The sequence below is a fragment of the Acanthisitta chloris genome, unplaced genomic scaffold (assembly GCF_000695815.1).
Source record: "Acanthisitta chloris isolate BGI_N310 unplaced genomic scaffold, ASM69581v1 scaffold641, whole genome shotgun sequence".
Taxonomy (NCBI): domain Eukaryota; kingdom Metazoa; phylum Chordata; class Aves; order Passeriformes; family Acanthisittidae; genus Acanthisitta; species Acanthisitta chloris.
In genome coordinates this window covers 370-24,348 of record NW_008657456.1, presented here as the reverse complement: position 1 = coordinate 24,348, position 23,979 = coordinate 370, and the positions used below count along the sequence as shown (strand labels likewise).

At 40.4% G+C, this 23,979-nt stretch overlaps 1 protein-coding gene across 1 annotated transcript in view; it reads left to right on the top strand.

Annotated features, from left to right (window-relative positions):
• Window positions 1-16,852, top strand: part of KCNQ5 (potassium voltage-gated channel, KQT-like subfamily, member 5) — an 82,509-nt gene extending 65,657 nt beyond the window's left edge. Inside the window, exons 10-13 of the mRNA XM_009084706.1 lie at window positions 5,258-5,366; window positions 14,333-14,464; window positions 15,365-15,491; window positions 15,839-16,852. Of these exons, the coding sequence (XP_009082954.1) occupies window positions 5,258-5,366; window positions 14,333-14,464; window positions 15,365-15,491; window positions 15,839-16,780 (1,310 nt within the window). The 3' untranslated portion in view covers window positions 16,781-16,852. The remainder of the gene's footprint in view (window positions 1-5,257; window positions 5,367-14,332; window positions 14,465-15,364; window positions 15,492-15,838) is intronic.
• The last annotated feature ends 7,127 nt before the right edge of the window (window positions 16,853-23,979 follow it).

Sequence of the window (23,979 nt, the reverse complement as noted above, 5' to 3'; positions counted from 1 at the left end):
AAGAGTGTAAACATGGGCTGCTGCCTTTCCCTCTTTGGGAGAGCTTTGGGCATTCTTATTAAGTATGTGATTAAGTTTCATGGCAATTAGTGTTGCTTTTTTCTGTTGATTTTTCCTATGGAACATAGCAAGCAATCACAGCAAAACGAATTATTTGAACTCTGTACTGTAAGAGTCAGCTTCTTGATGTTTTAAAGGAAAGGCAAATTGAAAAGAAAATCAGTTCTAGGGGTAGTGAAGGGATGTTGTATTCATGGTTTAGCAAACAGGAAAATAGAGCTTGTGAAGAGGTGAGAAGTTTCATGAAACAAATTTAACCAAAGGCACTAGGCTGAGACACATTTCATTTTGATATGAGGAAATTGTATGAATATGAACCATGAAGGTGTTTGTAATTTTTTAGGGGGAAAAAGTAACTGAGATTTTGTGAAACATTCTATGCATTATAACAGTTGTGGAAATACAACAAAATATGTACAGGATATCTCCATTTTTCACAGAATATAGGCTAAATCCCTAACTCCCCAGAGCAAATGCTGGTGAAGAAAGGGACTTCAAAGTCACAGTAAAGCTGAGTGAAATGCACCTGCCTTGCAGACATCCTAGACATTGCTTCTTGGACAAGAGGACTCATCTGAGCTCAGTAGGCATTTAGGGCAGTTTGGAATCTAATGCTAAAGCAGCTGCCTGGGCACCTCTGCTGCAGCAGATCTATGCACCAGCACTTCCCACAGGGACAACGTGTCCTCCAAAATGAATTCATGTCTAACTATACTTGCCCCGAAACTAGATGTACTGAATTATCCACTTGTTTTCTTTCTTACCACTTACACAGAAAATGAGTGTAGAGATGAGCATGTCCCATTAGGGTGCCCTGCACTGCTGCCCTGGGAAGCCAGAGCAGCTCTGCACTCAGATGAAGATGCTGAACAGGGTGGAGAACAGGTTGTGGAGCTGCATTATGAAGCTTGGACTTCAATTCCCAAGTCAAACTGGATTTTGAATGATAGTTATAAACTATGGCTTGATATAACTCAGCACCTGTGAAAATAAGGCCCCCCATCCATTTTTCACCTTGAGTCATGCATTACAATGAAAATCAATCAGATTTTTTTTTCTAAATTGGTGTGTTTTTAGCCAAGTCAACACAACACTATGCTGTAACATGAAAAAATGGGAGTCAGATGCAGGCTACCAACTTCAGGCTAAGGTGGTTCTCAGACTCAGCAGAATGACTGAGATCACCCATATGAAGAGGTAGAGGAAGGTCTAAGTGCTTCTGAAGGCTTCCAAAAAACAAGCCAAAGGGTCTATGTTGCGATGACTGTACTGGTCACTATGTCAAAAACACTTCCACAGAACTATCCATGGTGTTGCTGACTTGTTGTTGTTAGCATATGGCTTTTCCCAGAAAACAAAGAGTACAAAATATTTTTGATCCTGTGAAACAGGCAGATAATTACTTGAATGTTGCTGACACTGAAAGCAAGGACGTATGACTGATCAGAGCAGTTTCACAGTTTTCCTCATGCCAAAGCATGTTATTAAACAACAGAAAAAACTTCTAAGAAAGGACACATGATATTTACACAAATAATAAATTAAGCCTTGTACATAACTTTTGAACAGAGCCATATGAATTGCAGCTACAAACTTGTATATTTTTTTTGTTGGTGACATATAATGTTTCAGAACAGTGTTTCTTTTGCCCATTCATTTGGGGTGATCATAAATGACTAGAGTTTGCATGAAGAATGCAAAAGCTTTGTGGCAGACATGGAATTATCAAAGTGATTTTACTGACTTGTGAAAGCCTCTTCTCTTTCTTGGTAATTGCTGATTTGCAGTCTGCTCTTCAGGAAGAAAGAGGAAGAAATTAAAAAGTGGCAAAGACCAGACTGTAGCCCAAGATAAATAATGTTAAAGATTGTAAGACAATGTCAGATGCCTCAGCAGTTGTGAATTAAACATTTTATTTGTTCAGGATCAAAACACATACTGAATTGCAAAGACACTGGTATTAGAAAAGGGGAATTGTTTCTGGACTGTCAGGCTGACAGCCCTTAGGGACAGTTGCAGGGCTTTGTCTAGATGTGTATTAAGAGACACTTTGGCCATCGTTGAGGTTTTATTTGTGAACTGCCCGAGCATCTTGCCCTGCCTAGCTAGTGGTAGAGGTTCCTAAAGAGGGACCTGGGCTTAACCCTAGGAAGGCCTGGCAGAGCAGTAAGGCTCATACAGAGCAGCTGCAGCCAAAGTTCCTTGTGAAACCTACTTGAACCCTGCACAAGCACCCCAGTGGAGAGCAGGAGACGTGGACAAAGGCTATGGGGGATGAAGAAGTAGATGTATGAAGGGCTAGGCATGAGCTGGCACCAGGGGGATCTACCTGCTCTGCTAATGCTTGGGGAGAGCTCCCTCTGGGAACAGACAGCAGCTTGGAGGACATAGCTTAGTTCAATCTGGGAACTGGCAAGGATTTTAACAGCTGGAGCTCTTGAAGCAGCCAAACTGACCCCAACTCAGCCCCGACCTCAAGGATGAACTCAAGAGGGACATAAGGGATACAAGTACATCTCACCTCATAACTATGTTGTACACAGCATGAGCTTCCACTGGAAAAATTCATCAGAATGTGAACTTTGATTTCAGTGCTGTTTTAAGCTGGAATTTTTTCTCCAAATTGCTACTCCGCACTTCCCAAACTTTTTCCCAGGTCTGCTCAGTCTTCTAAAGAAACAGGATTGTTTCCCGTAGGAATCAAACAAGTTTTGTAGCTTTTCACAAGTTTTATTGACATGTCATATTGAGTGTCTGCCATAATGAAGGAAATTCACATCAGTGGAATATTAGAAAGAAAACAAGGTGTTTTAATAGGAGCAGCATCTCTTCTTAAAGCTGGCTTAAAATTTATGTGAATTTTCCAGCATCTGTCTAAAGCTTTTGCTGATTTTTTAATCCACAAGGGAGCAACATGGAACACTATAACTGCAACACAGTGTTCTCAAAACAGTTTGTCAAAGATACACTGTGTTAAGGAAGCCCTTTTATTAATGACACTGTACTTGGCAAAGGACCCAGGAACTGTATCAGTGAGACAACCGTTCAGACACATGTTTATTTTAAACTTTCAAACTGGAGTCTCCTGTATCACTGGGTTTACATGGTTATAGCTCTTGTGACCTTAGCAGATTTTTTCCTAATTTATAGTGGCATAACTGAATAGATGCAAACCTTAGAGAGCCACTGGAAATACCAGTAGCACAAAAAGCTCTGGTTTTAGTATGACACTTACAAATGAGCTGGGAGATTTCCACACTGGGAGAGGTAACTGGAGAGGCTGATCAGATGTGACACTTGGAAAGTTAGTGTCGTGGAATACTTAGCACCTTCTGAAAGGGGGTGTAGGTAGTGTATATACCTATCAAACTAATTACATAGTTTATTTTATCTAGTCATATTTCTGGGCATGGATCCAAATTTTATTGAGGCAGGATAGGTGGAAAGACATATATTTTTTCAATAAGATAAGCCAAGTCAGTAGCAAAGCTCATGAAAGAGTGCAAGAAAAAGCACTCCTGGTATTATTGTAGGCATGGCTTACAGGAATAGCATAGAAGTGGAGATTTCAAAGTTTTGTATGAAAATTTCTCTTTTACAATGTAAAACTTAATTTTTTATGGCTGCATTTGATTGTTTCACGTGGACTTAAACATATTATTAACTTGGCTGTAAGCCATTGTTCTTTATTAATTTGATATGTCAAAGATAAAAATCACCTGCTCTGCAAAGCTACAGGTGTTCCTCATGTATGAACCAGTTTCAAAAAGATATATATTCCCAAGATAATGAATTAGCCGGAGTCATAAAAAAAACTAAAAAATTAGTATGGCTGGACATTAAACCTGTGAAGAAAACAATGCAGCAATATCAGTTCCTGAAGATGCTGCACAATGCTGTTTATGTCAAGATAGCATTCCTATTAGATTTAGAAGGTACCACAAAATTTTCAGGCACTTCTTACTGACAAATAATGTGTTTCATCTTTAATTTGCAGTCTTCCTGAAAAAGGAACTTGAGAAAATGTCCTGTAATCATTTATGTCTGACTGTACTTCAAATCTGCTCATAATAGAAGCCCCTGAAATGGTTTACTTGAAGTGTTTCTGAATGACTAAACCTAAACCTGAATGACCTGCTTAAAATAACAGCATGAATGTAAGGAGGGATGTAGGACTGGGAAGAAATCTCCTCTGTTACTGATGGTTACTGAATCTCATTCTTTTTTCTCCATCTCATGTCACTCTTTCATTTTACATTCTCTCCCTTATGAAGCAGAGACACTTATATGATGTAATACACTGACCTTGAGTGAAATTCTTCACCTGGGCATTTGGACTTTATGCAGTTGAAGAAAGATGATTTGGGAGGGAAAAAAAGCACCTGCCATGACCCTGCCCTTCTTGCTCTGTTCTCACTCCAGCACATTGGAAGTTAGTAAACCTGCTTGGTCATGCATCAGTCCCTGTTTTCTTTGTGTATTATGTACAATGGGCACTTTGGAGATTTCTAGCTAATTCTCAAATGGTCACTCCCCAAAAGCAGTGTTAGGAAAGGGTAAAGGATCCATTTTTTCAGGTAGATAAATACAGTAACTTGGCTTAAGCTCCTCTGGCACAGGAAGGCCACAATATCTACACAACTCTGAGGTTTAAGGTGGCAATCGATCCATGATGTATGTCATTCCCTATTCATTTCTGGTGAAAAGGTACTTCGTTTATTTTCGCCTTTAATAAAGTGTTGAATCATTCCACAGCCTCCTTATTAAATGAAATGGATCTTCTCCTTTGTCTTCAATGTCAGGTTGGTCCATGGTAGTAAAATAATAACGATATAACTTCAGCATCTTTTGATTCTGCCATTACATCTGTTAGCTCACCACTTTCCCCTAAGACAGAGAATGTGATGAAAAGCAATGAGACATCAGGAATAGACATACTGGTACTCAGCTATTAATTTGTTTGAAAAAGAACAGGGCATTCTTCCTTTCTAATTTTTGCTATTTACACTGGGACTACCCACATGTTTTATGACACAAGCACAGACACACAAGTGCATCATATAGCTTGTAAACTGATGGTGCTCTGTCATACTTGATTTGTAGGCTTTATTTCCAGAACCACTGTGCAGGCTGTTAGAAAACACTGAGGGAGAGATTTTTAAATGCTTCTTGTTTAGTCTGCTCTTGTATTTTGCAGCTGACACCAGCCTTGGAACAGATGATGTTTATGATGACAAAGGGTGCCAGTGTGATGTGTCAGTAGAAGATCTCACCCCTGCTCTTAAAACTGTCATCAGAGCAATCAGGTGAGTAGAAAATACTGAAAGAATAAATACTTAAGATTTATTTAGTTATGATACTAATAAACTGCATGTCAGTTAATGAAATTATAGTCAGTTGAACTTATTGTATGACTGTATTTGTTAGATACCTAATGCTAATATATTTCCTTCCTTTTTATCAGTATTTTAGTTAAATTCAAATATTTTATCAGTTCTGTAATCAGTTGTTAAATATCTAAAAATGTCACATGATTTGACACAGAAAAGAAAGAGAGAATGGATGCTGGTTTCCATTACATTTTCTGTAATCCAAAATACAGGTTAACATATACTGAATGTGTATCATCTTGTCTGGAAAAGTTATTTCCTCTAAAAGTGTAGGGTTTTATTGCATTTCCATATTCCTGAAACTCTCTCATGTGACTTTTATTGCAAATTTCTTCTGGTAACAGCAGAATAATTACATTCATTCGATTGTGCAAAGCTTTGCCTACCACTATCCATTGAACTAAATATAACCCAAATAATTTCAAACTAATTAGTCTCCTTTTTCAAGAAAGTAGCAAACTGCTTTGGAACTTAAAAAATTACCTGTACTTAAAATTTAAAATTATCATTCACCCTCCTGAGACTGACAAGGCTCTTCAGCTTCCAGAATATTTTGCAGTACAAATCCTGAGAGGCAAAATCCCCACTATAATGTGTGCAGCAGCAAGTAAGGACAGCTCAAGCACTTTGTGCCTGATGGCAGCAAACCCAGGTTATTTCTGGGGGTCACCCCACTAGCTCTGCATCACAGTCACCTCAGTGCCCAGCACCCTTCTTGCAGGCAGGAAGACAGGCAGCAGCCAAATGGAATTTCTGAAAAAAATATGGAAAGGTGATGTGTTCCTGCAGGGAAACTCTTGCTTGAGTTTTCTCAGCACTGTGGAAAGAAGAAAAACTCAGGCTTTTTATCAAATAATATCATACAATGATAACCTATGGGCTACTTGAATTTCCTTCCCCTTTTTCCACTGATTGCAATGAAGACAGATAGTGAGTAAGGCTGTTTCTAAAACTTCTCTACTAGCACAGACAGCTTGACAGATCAATTGCAGACATCTTTTCCAACCAGTTTTCCAAGCTGCTTGGAAATGACCTCACAGGATGTGTCAGATACCAGGCCTGTGTCCACAGCCACTGCAACTCAAATGTCACTGCTGAGAACCATCTCTTGCCAGCAATGTTTTAGCAAGTGACAGAATTCCCTCTACACAGTGGACACTCACCTACAAGGTAACCCTATTCCCTCAAATGGAAAATGCTCAAATTAGGAACAATCAGCAGAGTCCATTGACTTTGGTGCCAGAGATCCTTGTCTGTGATGCTGCATTTTAAACAGACTGGTTGACTCTTGGCTCCAGGTTCACCCTGCCACGTGTACTGGCAAGCAATACCAGTGGTCATCTCATTCTTAATACTGTCCAAATTCCTTAAGATCAACTTGACAGTTTAATAATTCATGGAGCTTGTTTTCTAAGGTGCCACTGGATTGTTCACTGCTTCATCTGCATTTTCACTTGGTTCTCTTGGTCGTTATCAGTTCAAATGGAAAGTAACCAAGCATGAAGGACATAGCTGGCAAACTTTCTCCACAGTGCCATCCACAGAACAGTTCCAATAAGAAGAGCAAAGATAACTTTCTCCACAGTGCCATCCACAGAACTGTTCCAATAAGAAGAGCAAAGATGCAACAGTTTGATTGTTTCACTGTTTAACTGATGAGAATCAAATTTTAGATTATCTCTAACTTTTTATCTGCATGCTTGGCTTACCAGAAAAACAACTCTCTGACAAAAAACACCACTGAGGTTGAGAATAAGAATCTTCACCTGCTATCAATTAGCCATGAACCTCTCCCATCTCCCTGCAAATGTTAGTGTTTCACTAGATTACGAGTGGCACATGCATCCTTCTTCAGAAATATACCTTTGTTTGGCATCTGCAAAGCAGTAATATGCCATGATCTCCAGACTTCTGTTAAATGCTATACCTTAATCTCTCAAAATCAAGAGACTGATAATTCAGTTCATCAGGTAGCTGATACACTTCTTTCTGATTATTCAGAGTATCAGTTACCTGACTACACTGGAATCTATGCAAACATCTGAAGAAGGATCTGAGACACTATATAGTAACTGTAGAATTTCAAGATGATAACATCTGCCTATATGGAAACTTTGTGCCTCATTTTGAAGTTTGTTTTTAGAAACGGCTTTGAATTGCAAAGGCAAAGAGGGAGGGTGAAGGCTGTTCTTCCTTTCATGCTGGTATACAGAAACAGGTGAAGACAGAAACCACTTGCACAACTTCATGAAACACAATGAAAAGATCCCAAATATAAACACAGACATTTGAATCCATTCTTGATACATCACCTTGAAGAATTGCAATACGGGAGAGTAATTATTCCTTCCTTGCTTAGAGCTGGGTACAAATTGTTTTAAAATTATGCAAATGGCCATTTTGGTTTTGGGGGGAAATGAAACTAGCAAAATTACTTCATGCCTGTGGGTTTACAGAGGTAGGGCCTTGCTGGTTTGGAATCAGAAAGAACTGGGGTGGTTTTTATTCTGTGAAAGAAGCCTAAAATATGCTGGTGACTCTCAAGTTGGACAGCCTTAAAATAGCAAAAGACAAAAACCGGTTTATTTACAGTCCTTCATTTTGGCTATTTCCAAGTGTACTGCTTCAGTTTTGACCTTGTTTACAAACATTTTTTCTGGGACTACTTTACTACTTTATTCTTCAAAACAGCTTTTTGATTTTAAACAAACAAACCCCCAAACTTTCATTTTGAAATGGTCAAAACAGAAGATGGAGAAAACAGTCCTTTCCTGACAAAAGTTCTTAGCATTTTGGCCCTGAAGACCCACAGGGCAGACCTGCCTGGTAACATGTCAAGCTGTCAACCTGCTCCAAAAGCCTCCTAAGCTGAGTCTTCCATCTCTTGTGCTGCCCCCACCATCTCCCCTTACTACAAGCTCTCTGTCAGGAAAGATCAGGGAAAGTAAGGAAAAGCTGCTCCAGACATTTGCACAGTGTTGGGTGAGTAGGGAACAGATGGGTAGTGTGGTGAAATGTGGTGTGCTCCACAGCATGCCTTGGGCCAGGATCAGTCCTGCTCCTCCCCAGCCTCTGGCTGGGATCAAAGCAATGCACAAAGCAGTTCTTGCTAGCAGTACACTGAGCCTTTGTGCCAGCAGGTTTTGTAGCACTCCTCAACCATCCTCAGTCTTGTGAACAAAAAGCCATTAATATCCTGCAGAGTTCTTGGAGACTAACAAAAAACATTGCATTTTCCAACTCTCTTAGTTCACAATGATGAATGTGTATAAGAGAGACCAAAAGAAAGATGAGGATACCTTGTTGCCATGTATTGTGATCTCTCTGATCATTTTTCATAGCAAGAGGTACTCAGTTCTATAATACTCTCCACAATGGTAATCATGGAATTACTTTACTATTTATGGAATATAAAATAAGATTTGAGAAGCATAAATAATTATGCAATAGGAAATAACTGCCATGGCAGGAAGAAGAATGTACTGACCTAAAAGGTCTTTGCTCTCTTCAACTGTAGTGATTGCAAAGATAGGTTTTCATTCGTTGTTAAAAAGAAATAATAATAATAAATATACCTAACTGTAATGAAACTTGAGAATTCTTGAGCTGATAAGGTGTATAGTTGAATAGTCATACATATTTAGTAGACCAAGATGGAAAACCTCATTTACCATTTATGTTCGGTCTTCGCAATGTTTCTGAGACACCTATAAAATGTATTTTTAGCAGCCATTATGAATTTGTTCAATGTGATGTTTCAGAATCCTCTCTTTCTGTTAGATCCAAACACATTGTAGCTTTTCTGCCCAGATGGTCGTCAGAGCCTAGGCAAGGCTCTTAGATGTGACTTTGGCTAGGGCAGCACTGTGCTTGGGAGAAAACAATGTCTCTGCTCTAAGGGGTTGGGTTAGTCCAGGTCAAGACCCAAGAGAGGAGGTGCTTTTGACTCCTTCACCCCATATGTGGTAGAACTGTCTCCCGAGCACCTTTGTCTGTTGGCCTCTCTCTATTGGATCCTGATCTCTTCTGCACATTGCAGTTTTACAAGAAAGGTTACTTGGCAAGATAGGGGCAGAGAGATGGAGGAACCAGCACAGCTAGATCTCTGTTCAGCAGCTTTCCTGATGTAGCAGGTGAGCAAACAACCTGTGGTCACCTCATCTAGCTCTGGGTAAAACAACCTATCTATTAATACTCAAGGCAGTAATCATGTATGATTCTACCTGAATCCCACTAGAATGAAGCTCCATTTCTTCTTGAGATTCTGACAAGACTGACAAGACACAGGTTTAAGAAGAAAAATCACATGAGTATGACAGGGCTGCGTAGAGGATTAGGGATGTTCTGACTCAGTGCCAGTCTCAGCAAGGTGCATTAATGACAAGTAGAATAGCTTTTAATATTGGAAAGAGGCAACAGGAATGCAAATTAAAATGTCACAAATGCAAGGGAAGATATGCAACCTGCATGTACAGAAAACACTGTAATTCTAGAGCAGTGCTGGTCCTGCATTTGAGAAGAGATATATGAAATGGGTGCTGGTTTTGGCTGCTAGGGGTCAATAAGACAAAAGTTGATATTGGACCTGTAACTTCCTACAAAATGTCAGGGCACGTAAAGTGTAATGGGACATTAACTATGGACAAAGCACTTTGATATACTGGTCTGCTTCAACACAAGGCTTTTTTCCTGCTCTGTTCTGGATGCATCATTGAAATAAGATACTTTTTATAGCTAATTCTCACCAGAAAAATTGTCATGCTCGTGACTTGGGTAGGTTTACAACTGTGTGCCGTCTATCATACTAGGTTTGAGTTATAAAATGCCACCTCGCTACATGGCATGCAGGGATTTAAAAACACGAGGGATGTCTAAGGAGTGCTGGGGACTACACGGCTCTGCTCTTTGGAGCGATTCCTGCCTTCGGGCGCTGCTCTCAGCTCAGTGCGGCTCAGTCTACGGCGAGTCGCGTTTGCCCCCTGGTGGCACGGCTGGAAATGACAGCCCAGGCTGCAGCTCCGAGCGCTGTCCCTCCCGTCCGACCCGAACACTTGGGGTGTGCAGAGCTTTGTGCTCACTTCCCCCTTTTTGTAGGGGTAGATTGCCCACCTGTGCCCGCACAACTGAGTCCTTCGGTTTTATCCCAGAGGAACACACACTCTATAGAGTAGTATATAATCTATCAGGTGGGGAGCATATAGAATCATAGAATTTTAGGGGTTGGAATGGACTTTACAGATCATCTAGTCCCAACCCCCTGCCATGGGCAGGGACAGCTCCCTACAAGACCAGGATGCTCAAGGCCTTATCCAGCCTGGCCTTGAACACTGCCAGGACTGGGGCAGCCACCACATCCCTGGGCAACCTGTACCAGTGTCTCACCACCCGCACAGAGAAAGACTTTTTACTAATTCTAACCTAAATTTCCCCTCCTTCAGTTTGAATCCATTACCCCTTATCCTGTCATTGCAGTTCATAATAAAGAGTCCCTCTCAGCTCCCTTGAAGCCCCTTCAGATGTTGAAAAGTTGCTCTGAGGTCTCCTCGCAGTCTTCTCTTCTCCAGGCTGAACAGCCCCAACTTCCTCAGCCTGTCCTCATAGGGGAGATGCTCCAGTCCTCTTACCAACTTCATGACCTCCTGTGGACTTCCTCCAACATTTCCATGTCCTTCTTATGTTGAGGGCCCCTCCTCTGGGCTTTCTCCAACAGTTCCATGTCCTTATGTTCCCCCTGGGGTTGCCAGAACTGTATGCAGTAGTCCATGTGGGATCTCACAAGAGCAGAGGGGAAGAATCACCTCTTTTGACCTGCTGGCCACAATCCTTTTGATGCAGCCCAGAATTCAATTTGCTTTCTGGGCTGCTAGCACACTGCAGCTCATGGTGAGTTTCTCACCCACTGTCACTCCCAAGTCTTTCTCCTCACTACTGGTTTCAATTACTTCCGCCCACCCAACGTGTGGATGTACCTGGGATTGCCACAAGCCAGATGTAGGATCTTGCACCTCATTTTGTTGAATTTCATGAGGTTTGCATTGGCCCACCTCTCAAGCCAAGGTCCCCTGGATGGGATCCCTTCCCTCCCACACAGCTTGTTTTCCATACAACTTCCACCACCCCCAGGCATACAGAACCAAGCACTGCACAACACGCATTACAGTGGGATCATGAATGGTTCGGGTTGGAAGGGACCTTAAAGATCATCTAGTTCCACCCCCCTGCCATGGGCAGGGACACCTCCCACTAGACCAGGTTGCTCAAAGCCCCCCCCAACCTGGTCTTGAACTCTTGCAGGGATGGAGCATCCACAACTTCTCTGGGCAACCTGTTCGAGGGCCTCACCACCCTCATACTAAAGAAGGTCAATGACATAGCTATTTCAAGGTATAGGAAGCCAATTGAATTTTTTAATTAACAGTCAATAACCATGGAAACTCAACCAAATTTAATAACTGCAAAGCAGTTGCTAAGCTCCATCACTGAAAGAATTCAGGTTTTCTTTTTTCTTAATTAACTTGCAGGCTTTTAAAATGCCAGTCTTTTATAGCACCTCATTATTTTTCCACAGTTTATGTAAAATTTTGTATATTTGAAGAAAAAGAAGCAAGCAATATGGGTCTGTTCCAAACCCTGCTGATGTTAATTAAGATGGAATCACGTGAGCTAATACCTAAACCAGAAAGAGAACAGTTACACCTGCCTGATATGGCTGTGATGCTTTCAATTCTGTGTTTTGCTTCTGAACATTATGAACAAAGTGCTTTGATAAGCAAAAAAAAAAACAAAATACCTGAACATTATGAACAAAGTGCTTTGATGAGCAAAAAAAAAAAAAAAAAACCCTGTTATAAAGCTGCAGAGCAGTAATGAAGACTTCTGTGCGCACTGATTAAGAAGCTTCCATGGCTGTTAATAAAAATTAGTCTCTGTCTCTTCTCTTGTAAAATCACCCAGTTGTGGTAAATTCAGTTGTCTTCAATTATGCCATTAATCCTCTGACTCTGCTTTTCTAATAGAGTTTCATACTTTCACTTTATCAAGAGCATGAAGTAAAAAACTGTGACCACCAAACCATAATATTAACAACAGAATGATGATACTGTCTTGCATGTCAGGTACATCATTTATTCTTTGTAACCTGAACAAAGAACTAGATTCCAGAAGATTGGGCTGTCAGGGTCATATGAGCACAACATCTTGGCATCATTTGTCATGTTTAAAAATAAATAATCTGCATTCGGAGGCCTCCAGATTTCAAATACACCAAGGGCCATTGGTTTGTAGAACTAGTTGGCAGTGCAAAAGAGGAAAGTGCATCATCTGACATATTTAAAACTGCATGGAGGTCATACTGATCTGTCAGGGTGATAGACTACTCCAAACAGGCCTTTGCCATTTTTAATTTCTGTAATCAGAACCATAGTTTAATCTCTGTACCTGTGACTGAGAGTTACCTGAATGGGAAATAACAGCAGCCTAAGCACTGTGACAAAAAGCTGACATTATTTGAAAGAACATTTATGTATAATACAAGAATCAGAAGAGGATCACTCTATACTATTAATTTGACTCTACATACCTATTATCATGTGTGCCCTAACTCTTTGTAGCATGGTTTTCACAAATTCCACTAAAACATTACTAATCTGTTTTTATCAGGGTGTGAGAGCCATGTATGGTTTATGTCATAATTCACTGACTTACAGCTGATAAATACAGACCATAATAAACACAGAGGGAATATATTAGCATGAAATATTGACCTTTGGAATAGGATACTCATTTTCTGTGTCTGCTTTTTCAGTTGCAATGGATAGCAAATATCAGCAGTTTGGCCCTAATGGGAATTCATAAACTCTGTAGCACTGATCAGAATGACTAACACACCTGATCCCTTTGCTTCTCTCCCAGTTCTCCCATGGTTCTCTCTTCTGCTGTTCTTATGTGAAATAAGGAAAACTTCAGGTTTTACCAGCTGACCTCGAAAATAGTCTCACTGTCATTTAGTTTCCAAATTTGTCACATTTCTATTATTTGAAATTTGCAATTTAATATTGAGCTTTTCATTCTAAGAAGAGCTACTCAGTGGACATCCCATGTTCACATATCACAGAAACTTGTGCAAGTCTCACATAAAAAGATACATGCCAGTCATAAATTTTGGATATTCATTTTTATTTGGATATCTGAAACTTACTATTCTGCAGTAAAATTCAAGGAAAAAAATTCCCTTAGATTCCAGCAGGGAACAAGGATGAAAACTTTTCTTTAGCCTGCAAAATTTGGCCTTAACTTAGCAAAATAAATTAAAACCAAATACTTAGGCCTGAATGTTAATTGAAAAATAAAAACTGATGACAAATTACTTGGGTGCATAAAATTATTTTTTTTTATAAAGTGGAGAGCAAGGAACTTAAAATGAACACCAGAAAAAGAATACAATTATTTATGTTCATTTAATCAATTCATTAGAGAAATTTTTCCTCAAAGAAGAACAGAAGTAGCTTCAGCACAAATGTAGCTTACAGGATATCCCAATCAAGTCAGGGGAAGGAATCCCAGATGTAAGTTAGGCATGTACTTCAGTACCTTTCTTAGCAGGCACCTATAAAAAACCCAATAGGTGTATACTGATATTCTACACATGCTCTGCAGTCCTTAAAATAGTGTTACCTGATCTCTCAAACAATTCAAAGGGATAGCTACAGCACTTTTGTACTTGCACATTTGTACTTACAAAAAGTTGTGTAAAAGTTTACTTGCACGAGCTGTATTGAAAACACCTTCCTTTTCAAAATTAGCTATCAAACTTTGCCAGTGAAATCTATTGTATTGTTTCACAACTGTGGAAAATTAATCTGTGAAATGCTTTTTCCCCACAGAATTATGAAATTTCATGTTGCAAAGAGAAAGTTCAAGGAAACACTTCGTCCATACGATGTCAAAGATGTCATTGAACAGTATTCCGCAGGTCATCTAGACATGCTGTGTAGGATTAAAAGTCTTCAGTCACGGTAAGGAAAGAATTATTTCTGCTCTGCATAAGCATTTTATGTCATTCACTGCATAATGTCTATCAGCAAGGTTTAACATTTCTGTGTTACACAGCCTCTCGTTCTGTGAACACAGCTGAGCCAGAAACACTGTGGGGGAAAAAACCCAAACAAAACCCAAAACATATCTAAATGTGTTTCATTAACAAACAAAAATATCTGAATTGTCCTAAGAAAATGGAAGTCTGAGCAATAGAAAAGGTAATCCTTTATCTGTAAACACTTGTAAACAAGGAATTCAGTCATGAGGTTTCCAAAAAGGTGAGGAAGACAGTGAGAACTGCCTTTCTCCCTCCTCAGACTTCCTCTTTTCACATAAAAGGAATTGGGAACTACTGGCAATGTAGTATTTATGTAGGTTTTATGTTATATATTCCCAGCAATAGTCATTTAAAACCAAACAAAACCCAACCAAACAAACCAAAAGCACCCAAGAATATTGCATCTTATTTATCATTATCAGCCTCAGGGCTGAGATTCCTGCTTCAAACTGACAACTCTCCCAGGGCTGGATGCTGCTGTTAGGATGGGAGAGCTGAGGGTGGCACTGCTCTTTCTGTTCCTCCACAACACCAGGGTGGAGAGGCCACCTCCTCTCTCCTCCTTTCAGCACGCCTAGCCCTGACTCTCCCAGATGGTGGCTAAGTTCTGGCCCCTGATTAGCGCCAGCATGAAAGAAAAGCGGTCTCAAATGCTCAAAAATCACTCAAACATAATTTTAGTTATTAAGAAAAAAAATTGTCTTCTTTCTCAAGTGCTCTTCTGAAGTCCTGTGATTTTAATTTTTAACATGAATATAGCAAACACTTCCATATCGTCACTGGTTTCAAGAATTGCAGCAGGTTTTGATTTCTCTTACAGTGTTGACCAAATTCTTGGGAAAGGACAAATCACAGCAGATAAAAGAAGCAGAGAAAAGAATCCTGCGGAGAATGAGGCAACTGATGACCTCAGTATGTTAGGGCGGGTAGTCAAAGTGGAGAAACAGGTAGAGTGATTATCTGTGTTGCTTTGTCTTGCTTGCTCATGCCTTTTCTGTATTTTATTGCCAGTTTCAAAAGCTGAACAGGTAAAAGATTTTTTTTCTATGATCTGCTTCATTTATGTGTTGAAATAAGATTGATCTGAATTGTATTACCTCAATGTTTTCCCCCTTTTATCAGCTGGTTTATGAAAAATGTACGTGGTTTTTGACATTCCTTTTCAAGGGTCAATGGTGTATACTAAGCTCCTTCCATTTTTCTCTTCAGCAGTCACATTTTCCCTCTGCTTGGGCTCCAAATATTTTAAATTAGTATTTGGCACTAATGTTGACCTTTCCCTCTCCTCCCGTAGGTACAATCCATTGAGTCAAAACTGGACTGTCTATTAGATATTTATCAACAAGTTTTGCGGAAAGGATCTGCATCTGCGCTCACTTTGGCTTCGCTTCAAATGCCAGCTTTTGAGTGTGAGCAGACTTCTGACTACCAGAGTCCATCAGACAGCAAGGAATTGTCTAATTCTGCACAAATGAGCGGATGTGTATCCAGATCAGCTAGTGCCAATCTGCCTCGTGGCCTACAGCTTATACTGACACCAAATGAATTCAGCACTCAGGCTTACTATGCTTTTAGTCCAGCTATGCATAGTCAAGCAACACAAGTGCCAAATGATGGACCTGCAACAGCTAATAATACATCAAACCAAATAAACCAGGCAACTAAGCCAGCAACTCCGACAACATTACAAATACCACCTTTCTCAGCAATGAAGCATATCAATAGACCTGAGCCCGTTCATATTATTCCTGCAACCACACAGGAAAACATTTCCAATGTCACCGCTTGCCTTGTTGCATCAAAGGATAATGGACAAGTTGCACAGCCGAGTGCGACAAAGGATCTCACATGGAGAAAAAGTCTGGATGCAGAAGGGGAACCTTTGCTCTCAGTTAAACCTGTGGTGCAAATGGATTTAGGAAAATCTTTATCTGTACAAAACCTTATACAGTCCACAGAAGAACTGAATATGCAGATTGCTGGCAGTGATTCCAGTGGTTCCAGAGGTAGTCAAGATGTATACTCCAAATGGAGGGAGTCAAAATTATTTATAACTGATGAAGAGTTGGAGACAGAGGCAGGAACAGAGACTACTGAAGCCATCTCGCGCCCATTAGTGGAAACAACTCTCTCTGCTGACTCTCTAAGGACTGGAATATCAAGATCATCTCAAAGCATCTACAAGCCAGGGGACGGTACAGAAGCACTCAATCTGCTCCACGTCAAACTTAAATAGCAGCTTCTTGGCTTTCTTCATTGGCTGGGTCATTCCTCTAGTCATACATATCATAGCATGAACTGTTTTGAAAGCCTTTTTAATAAGACAAAATCACAAAAATCAGGATGAATCTGCAAAGCAGTTGAATGAGCCCATATTTCCTAGCTGCATGAAAATGCATGTTTAAGTGATGGCTAACATCCAAATTTACACCTACAGTACAGCAGCCTTTCATGTAGTACAGTAGGTTTAAATAATGAGTTGCCTACAAAGCTAATGCTGCAGGATGTATCAAAGGCACAAAAACAATTTGAGCATTTAGACCTAGTGCCGTTTCTACAGGGCAGAAGTAAAAAAATCATAAGGTTTAAAGCACTTTGCTTCTGAACTAATTAAATATATATATAATGTCCTGATTTAGATGATAGTTTATGTTTACAACAAAAGAATTATCTACAGCTGCTAGCAAGGTACCAAGGAAACCAGTAATATGGGGTTAGAAATGGCTGCCAGTTGCAAGATACACATGTTAGCTCAGCAGTCATCAGTTATTTTTAGCTCTGAAAAGCAGTACATTAATATCCATCCAATTGTTGGTGATTTAGTGCTGTGGCAGAAGTACCTGACATGCCACGATCACATTGTTCTTTATAACAAGAACACTGTTTTGCTACAAAAAGGTTGTATTTTAAGGATTGGGGCTGGCCTCAGGAGTGGATAACATGGGTGACTGCACTGAAAATTCAGGGGAATCTCTCCTTCTTCCAGTCTCATGGAGAAACTGTCCTGTGAATCTGAACCATTTTGGCAGCAGCAGGTGAAGGAAGGAAGCAGCTGCTGCCTTTATTGTAGAAGCAATATTTCCTTCCGTGGAAATTTTGGTAATTTTCCTTGCAGTCCCAACCAATGACAGCACTTCATAAGGCTGGGAAAGGAGGGAAAATGAGGAACTGAAATACAGAGTAAAACTAAAGAGGACAGAATAGCGGAGAGAGAAAGACAACACAATCAATGGGGAAAAAATAGATTTAGATGGGCAGGAAGGGAAATGATCCCAGAAAATAAAAGAAGAAAGGTAAAGAGGGAAGAGTTTCTTTCTTTTTTCACAGATATCGAGTGCTTTTTTTAAAAAAAAAAGCCATGTAGGCAACCAGAAATGGAAACAGAAGCAGAAATGACAACCTTAACTTAAAAAAAAATTAAGGCAAAGGTTTTATGCCTTTTTAATAAAAGAACAGGAAGAGAGAGGGGGAATGTGGTCACACTCTTATAGCTCAACATTGTGTCCCAGCTGCAGGCATTTCTTGTGTACTTTCCAAGACAGGACTTTCAGACTCCTTCCTCCTAATACCCAAGTTTTCTAATTCAAAGCCTACATCAGGCTGAGCATCCCTGCCTGCTATGTCCTCTTGTTTTTCTTACCCTAACCTACACTTCACTTCTGCTGAGATGCAGGAGCAGTGTTAGTGCCTCCCTGCACATGCCCAGCAAGGCTTTGGCACTGGGAGAACCCTTGCAGAGCCTGAACAGGCTTTAGGTTCCCAGCTGAATGAGGTTTCTGTGTGTTGTCTCCCCCGAGATTTACACCCTACCTGCACCACAGGCTTGTAGACAACCTGGCTTGGGCTCAGCTTCCCTCTAGCAGCAGGAACACTGAATGTATGGGGGTGCCAGTGCCAGCTCACTCAGGGCAGTGTTTTCCCAAGGCCCAGACATGCTGGGAACTTACTAAGTACATCAAAGACATCACTCCAGTCTTAACCATGGCTAAATGCTGTAGATTGTATTGTGAAGGACTTGATCTGTTTACTATGGAACCATTGTAACTTCTGCTTCCATATTTCCTTTCCAGAAGTATTCCTGGATGTTACATGACAACTTTATTATGTGAAAGTACATGCAAACTGTAGAGTGTATATATTGTGTCATTATATGGGGTCCACGGATGGTACACTGTGTTCCATGGCTTACGCCGGAGCAAATTTCAGTCGTTCAATCCTGAAAGACACCTTGAAGCACAATTTCCTCACTGCTGATTTGCCATATAATTTAACCACATTCAGCCTTTCCTGTTTTCTTTTACGTGCAATCTGATCATAGTAAGCATGATTACAACAGCAATTTTGTGAGGATAAATACTTTTTTTTTCCCCCACATCTCAGTTCAGTTAACTATTAACTTACTTGAATGTCTGCAGTTTATCCAGGCAGATCTGTTAAGTTTAAAGTACTATCAAAAATCTTAAAACTTACGATTTTGTTTTTCTTTAGGCTTTTTTTTCCCTTTTTCCTGTTTATGGTGCCTTTCTTGCCTTTCACATGAAGCCTCTTGCTGACCTAAGCATAAACATGCAGTTGGGTTCGGTCGAGGAGCAAGAGATTGGGCACATGTCGACTGTGTGTCCATAAAGAAATTCCCTTCCCCTCCTTGATGAGATTGAAAAATCAAGGCATCACGAATTGGACACCACTCTTCCAACTTCATCTGCATGAGCAGATGTTTGCACCCCCATTGCACCTGGAAGGTGTCAGTGGGAGAACTGAGCATTGGCCCTGTCTGTACCAATCCTGCACAGAAACAGGGCCTTGGGTTTTGCTGATAACTTATCTCACGGAAACTTGGTATTTTTGCCTTAAATGACATGCTTGAGTCCTTCTAACTTTAAGTTAATTTATTTAATACAATTTTGTGCACAAAAGAATGAGTTCTATAAATTATGTATGAAAATGTTAATGTCTTTCCAAAGTACTAATAAATCCAGAAGATCCTATCTTTTCAAATTATGGTTTAAAATCCTAATTTGTTTTCTTTTATGCTCACCATTATTATTTTTGTAGCTGCAAGTCTTATCATATAGGGGTTTTTTAACATAATATTGATAGAAAATAGAAAGAGTAGTGAATATATGAAATTCTAAAGAGGAAGAATTGTTTGTTTGGATTTTTATAAGCTTTACTCATATTTCCTCATCAGGAGTTTCCTGTTTCTATGCTCTCTCTTTAAGAGACAGTGTCATGACTGACAGTCATTCATTGGTTTCACAAAAGAAGGGCCTGTCTGGCTTTTCAAGTCTTATCCTGAGCTGCTTATTAAAGTCCATCTCATGACAGCTAATAACAATTGTTCATGAGCTGGCGCAAAGGACTTTTTTTTTCTGGTTTACAATCCACTTGAGGATTGTTGAAGAGAGAATTTGAACTTAAGTAAGAGCTTCAGGAATTAAGCCTTATCCAAGTAAGTGTTTTCTGATCAGCATGTTCTTCTACCTGATTGAAGAGAGAACTGAAAAGAATAGTTTTGATGATTATGGTTTGTTTTAAAAATTGTATTTGCTCCTGGCTTATATGACCTATACTTTTTATTTAAATATGAATATGGTGTTTTAGCCTAGGGTTCAAGATTGCAAAGATCATACACTTTTATTCACAGTGCCCACAGTTGTTCCATATGTTTTTGAGATAATCCTACTTAGAGTGACTGCTCTCATTATAGTATGGTGATGAGTAATTCACCTGCTTTTCTGTGGTAAGTCAAATCATACTGAATTGCTGATGTATAGTAGAACATCCAATGTACAGTAGTATTTCTGGATTGGGACCTGCAATCCTTGCTCAAGCAAAAATTCTATGGAATTCATTCATTCTATGAAATTCAAGAATTTTTCTTGAATTGGGAGCTCAGATTCAAATCCTGATTTTGTTGGGCATCTGTTTAAAGTGAAAATGGTAATATTCCAGTTATTTCCTGAGGAAACTAATACTTAGCTGAATTTACCCATGTCACATTGACTATATAAAAAAATAACGCACAAAGTACTGATGTAAAAAGGGAAGAAGAGAAGGGACATTTTTTAAAAGCACAGAGAAAACAAGAATAATCAGAAAAGAGGAGTAAGCAGGAAAAGAAAACAAAACAGCAAAGGAATGAAAAAAGGGTTTAAACACCTGAGGCTAAATTCATCCTTGGATGGCTTCACTGACTTCAATGAATTCACTGCCCAACTGGGTGAAGCTCAGCCTCCGTTGGGATAATCAGGCTCAGTTCCACTGACCTTAAAGGAACTGAACCCACCTACACCAGAAATGAACTTGCCTCTCTGGGCCAACTTTTCTCCTGACTCATATGTCATGCAATCCTTTTGCATTCACTAGGTTTGAATGAAATACAGGTCAGAGAAGAATTTGTCCCAGATATTTCTGCTTCACATTTTTTTTTCCAAGTGTGTTAATTGACTTAATTCAAATGGATTACAACATCACACAAAGTGCTGTCACTGTCTAAAAAGTTGAATTGGTTTTGGAAATAAGACTTGTCCCCTGCAACGTCAGTGGAAGCATGTAATGTTTTCCTGTCCATTCATCTGGATGCGAATGTGGCTGTTCCTTCAGCTGTGGCCACACATAGGACAATTCCAGACATATACCCAATATCATCTGCTATTGGAAGCATTTTTGACTTCTTTGAAAGACAAAAAGACAGTTTCATGGCAGGCTTAGAAAGCACGATGGCTGCTTCCACTGACACTGCAACAACGTTAGCCAGTACATTACAATGTTAATTGTAAATTCTTGACAAAGTTGAATCCATATTGTTGTTAATAAAAATTATTTGAAAAGTACCGTGCTTACTGGGGTTTTTCCTTACATAAAAGACTGAGGGGTGTGTTTGGTATGACCACGTCAGGCAAGAAAAAAAAAAATGAAACTTGCTCATTGTTTTCCTTTTGAATTTTTGTAATTTTTTATTAAATGGACCAAAGCACTACAAAAGAAGTTTATTAGAATAAAATGCAAACAAACCAGTCTGACATGTTCAGTTTCTGGTAACTGTTTACAGCAGAGTTTACTTAACATTTTAGTACCTCTGTGAAAATGAGTGGGGCCTGTGCAGGGAGCAGGATTCCTTATGGAACCAGTTTAACTTAAGGGCTAGGTGAAGCCCTTTCTCCTATGCTTGACCATGAAAGTTACTCTAGGATGCTGAAACCTAAACCTAAGCCTAAACCACTCGTTTGCAACATGCCTTCTCTCCCCACTCTGCTCTTCCTGCAGCCCTGCTGGAGACAAGCTTTGGTATTTGAGTGTGAAATATTAAATGCAGAGAACCTGTTCTTGTGGTGAAGTCATTGCCTCTATAGAGGCTTCAAAATCAGAGCCAGGTATCTCCACATACAGGGGATCTCCTGCCTTTCTGATGAACATAATCTTAGGTACTGAAATTTGAAGATGCAGTTGCCAGAAAGGCAGATTTTTCTATTTCAGCCGTTTGTACCCACAGGTTATGTGAACACTACCAAACTCTGCCCAAGAATGAATGCAGGACAGAAAAAATGGCAAATGTATACATACTCTTTTTGTGTTAAACCAGGAAGTCTTGCTTCATGTACACACAGAGGTAATAGGGAAGGGTCAGATGTTTAGCAGGGAGAAGTTTTTCCTGTTTGGTTAACCCAGCAGATTGCCAGGGCCAGGCACAGGCAGTGATGTGCATCCATAGAAACACATACCTAAATGTTCCCTGTTCAGCCCTGTACAATAGGAGTACAGGACCCTGCCTCAGAGGGAAATTTAAACCCCTATACAGCAGATTTTCAGTGTAATTGAAGAGGGATGGCATGTGTTAGCTTTCTGTTCCACTCCACGTCAATCTGTTTTTCACTCTGATGGTGACTGAGCACTGGAACAGTTTACCCAGGGAGGTTGTGGAATCTCCATCCTTGGAAAGTTACAAGCCACCTTGACACAGCCCTGGGCACCTGGCTCTTAGTGTCTCTCCTTGAGCAGATGAACCAGATGTCCTCCAAGGCCCCTTCAACCTCAGCCATTCTGTGATTCTGTGTTCTATTGGATCAGCTTTAATACATTCAGTCATACTGAACATAAAAGATTCATTAAAGTATGTGCTGGTTTTGGCTGGGGTAGAGTTAATTTTTTTCATGGTGGCTAGTATGGAGCTGTGTTTCAGATTTGAGCTGAAAACAATGATGATAACAGAGATATTTTTGTTGTTGCTTACACAGAGGCAAGGCCTTTTGTGCTTCCCATACTGCCATGCTGGCAAGTTGGGGGTGCAGGGGAGGTTGGGAGGAGACACAGCCAGGACAGGTGACCCAAACTGACCAAAGGGATATTCCATACCATATGACATCATGCTCAGTATATAAAGGAGGAAGAAGGAAGTGGGGGGACATCTGCACCAAATCTAAAACTCTCATTTGTGACATGCCTTCTTTCCAGTGTGATGGAAACGCACTCTGTCGTGGTTTAACCCCAGGCAGCAGCCAAGAACCACACAGCCTCTCACTCACTGCCCCGCCAACGGGATGGGGGAGCGAATTAGAAGGGTAAAAGCTACAAAAACTCATGGGTTGACATAAAGACAGTTTAATAGAGAAAGCAAAAGCTGCACACACAAGCAAAGCAAAACAAGGAATTAATTCACTGCTTCCCAAAGACAGGAGGTGTTCAGCCATCTCCAGGAGAGCAGGGCCCATCACGCGTAACGGTTCCCTGGGAAGACAGACGCCATCACTCCAGATGTCCCCCCTTCCTCCTTCTTCCTCCCACCTTATATACTGAGCATGATGTCATATCGTGTGGAATATCCCTTTGGTCAGTTTGGGTCACCTGTCCCAGCTGTGTCTCCTCCCAATCTCCCATGCACCCCCAGCTTCCTTGCCAGTGTGGCAGTACGGAAAGCAGCAAAAGCCTTGACTCTGTGTAAGCTCTGCTCAGCAATAACAAAAATATCTCTGCATTATCAACTCTGTGTTCTGCACAAAACCCAAACATAGCCCAATATTCGCCTCTGTGAAGAAAGTTAACTCTACCTCAGCTTAAACCAGCACAGACTCCTTCCAGGAGTAGTGTTGTTTGTCTTCCCAAGTCACGGTTACATGTGATGGGCCCTGCTCTCCTGGAGATGGCTGAACACCTACCTGCCCATGGGAAGCAGTGAATTAATTCGTTGTTTTGCTTTGCTTGCATGTGTGGCTTTTGCTTTCCCTATTAAACAGTCTTTATCTAAACACGAGTTTTCTATCTTTTAGCTTTCCCATTCTCTCCCTGATTCCACTGGTCGGGCAGCAAGGAGGTGGCTGTGTCTTCCCCGGTTGCTGACTGGAGTTAAACCACAACAAACTAATAGCACAGGTTGCCTGGGAGAAGAGACCAACCCCCACCTGACTCCAGCCTCCTGTCAGGGAGTTGCAGAGGGTG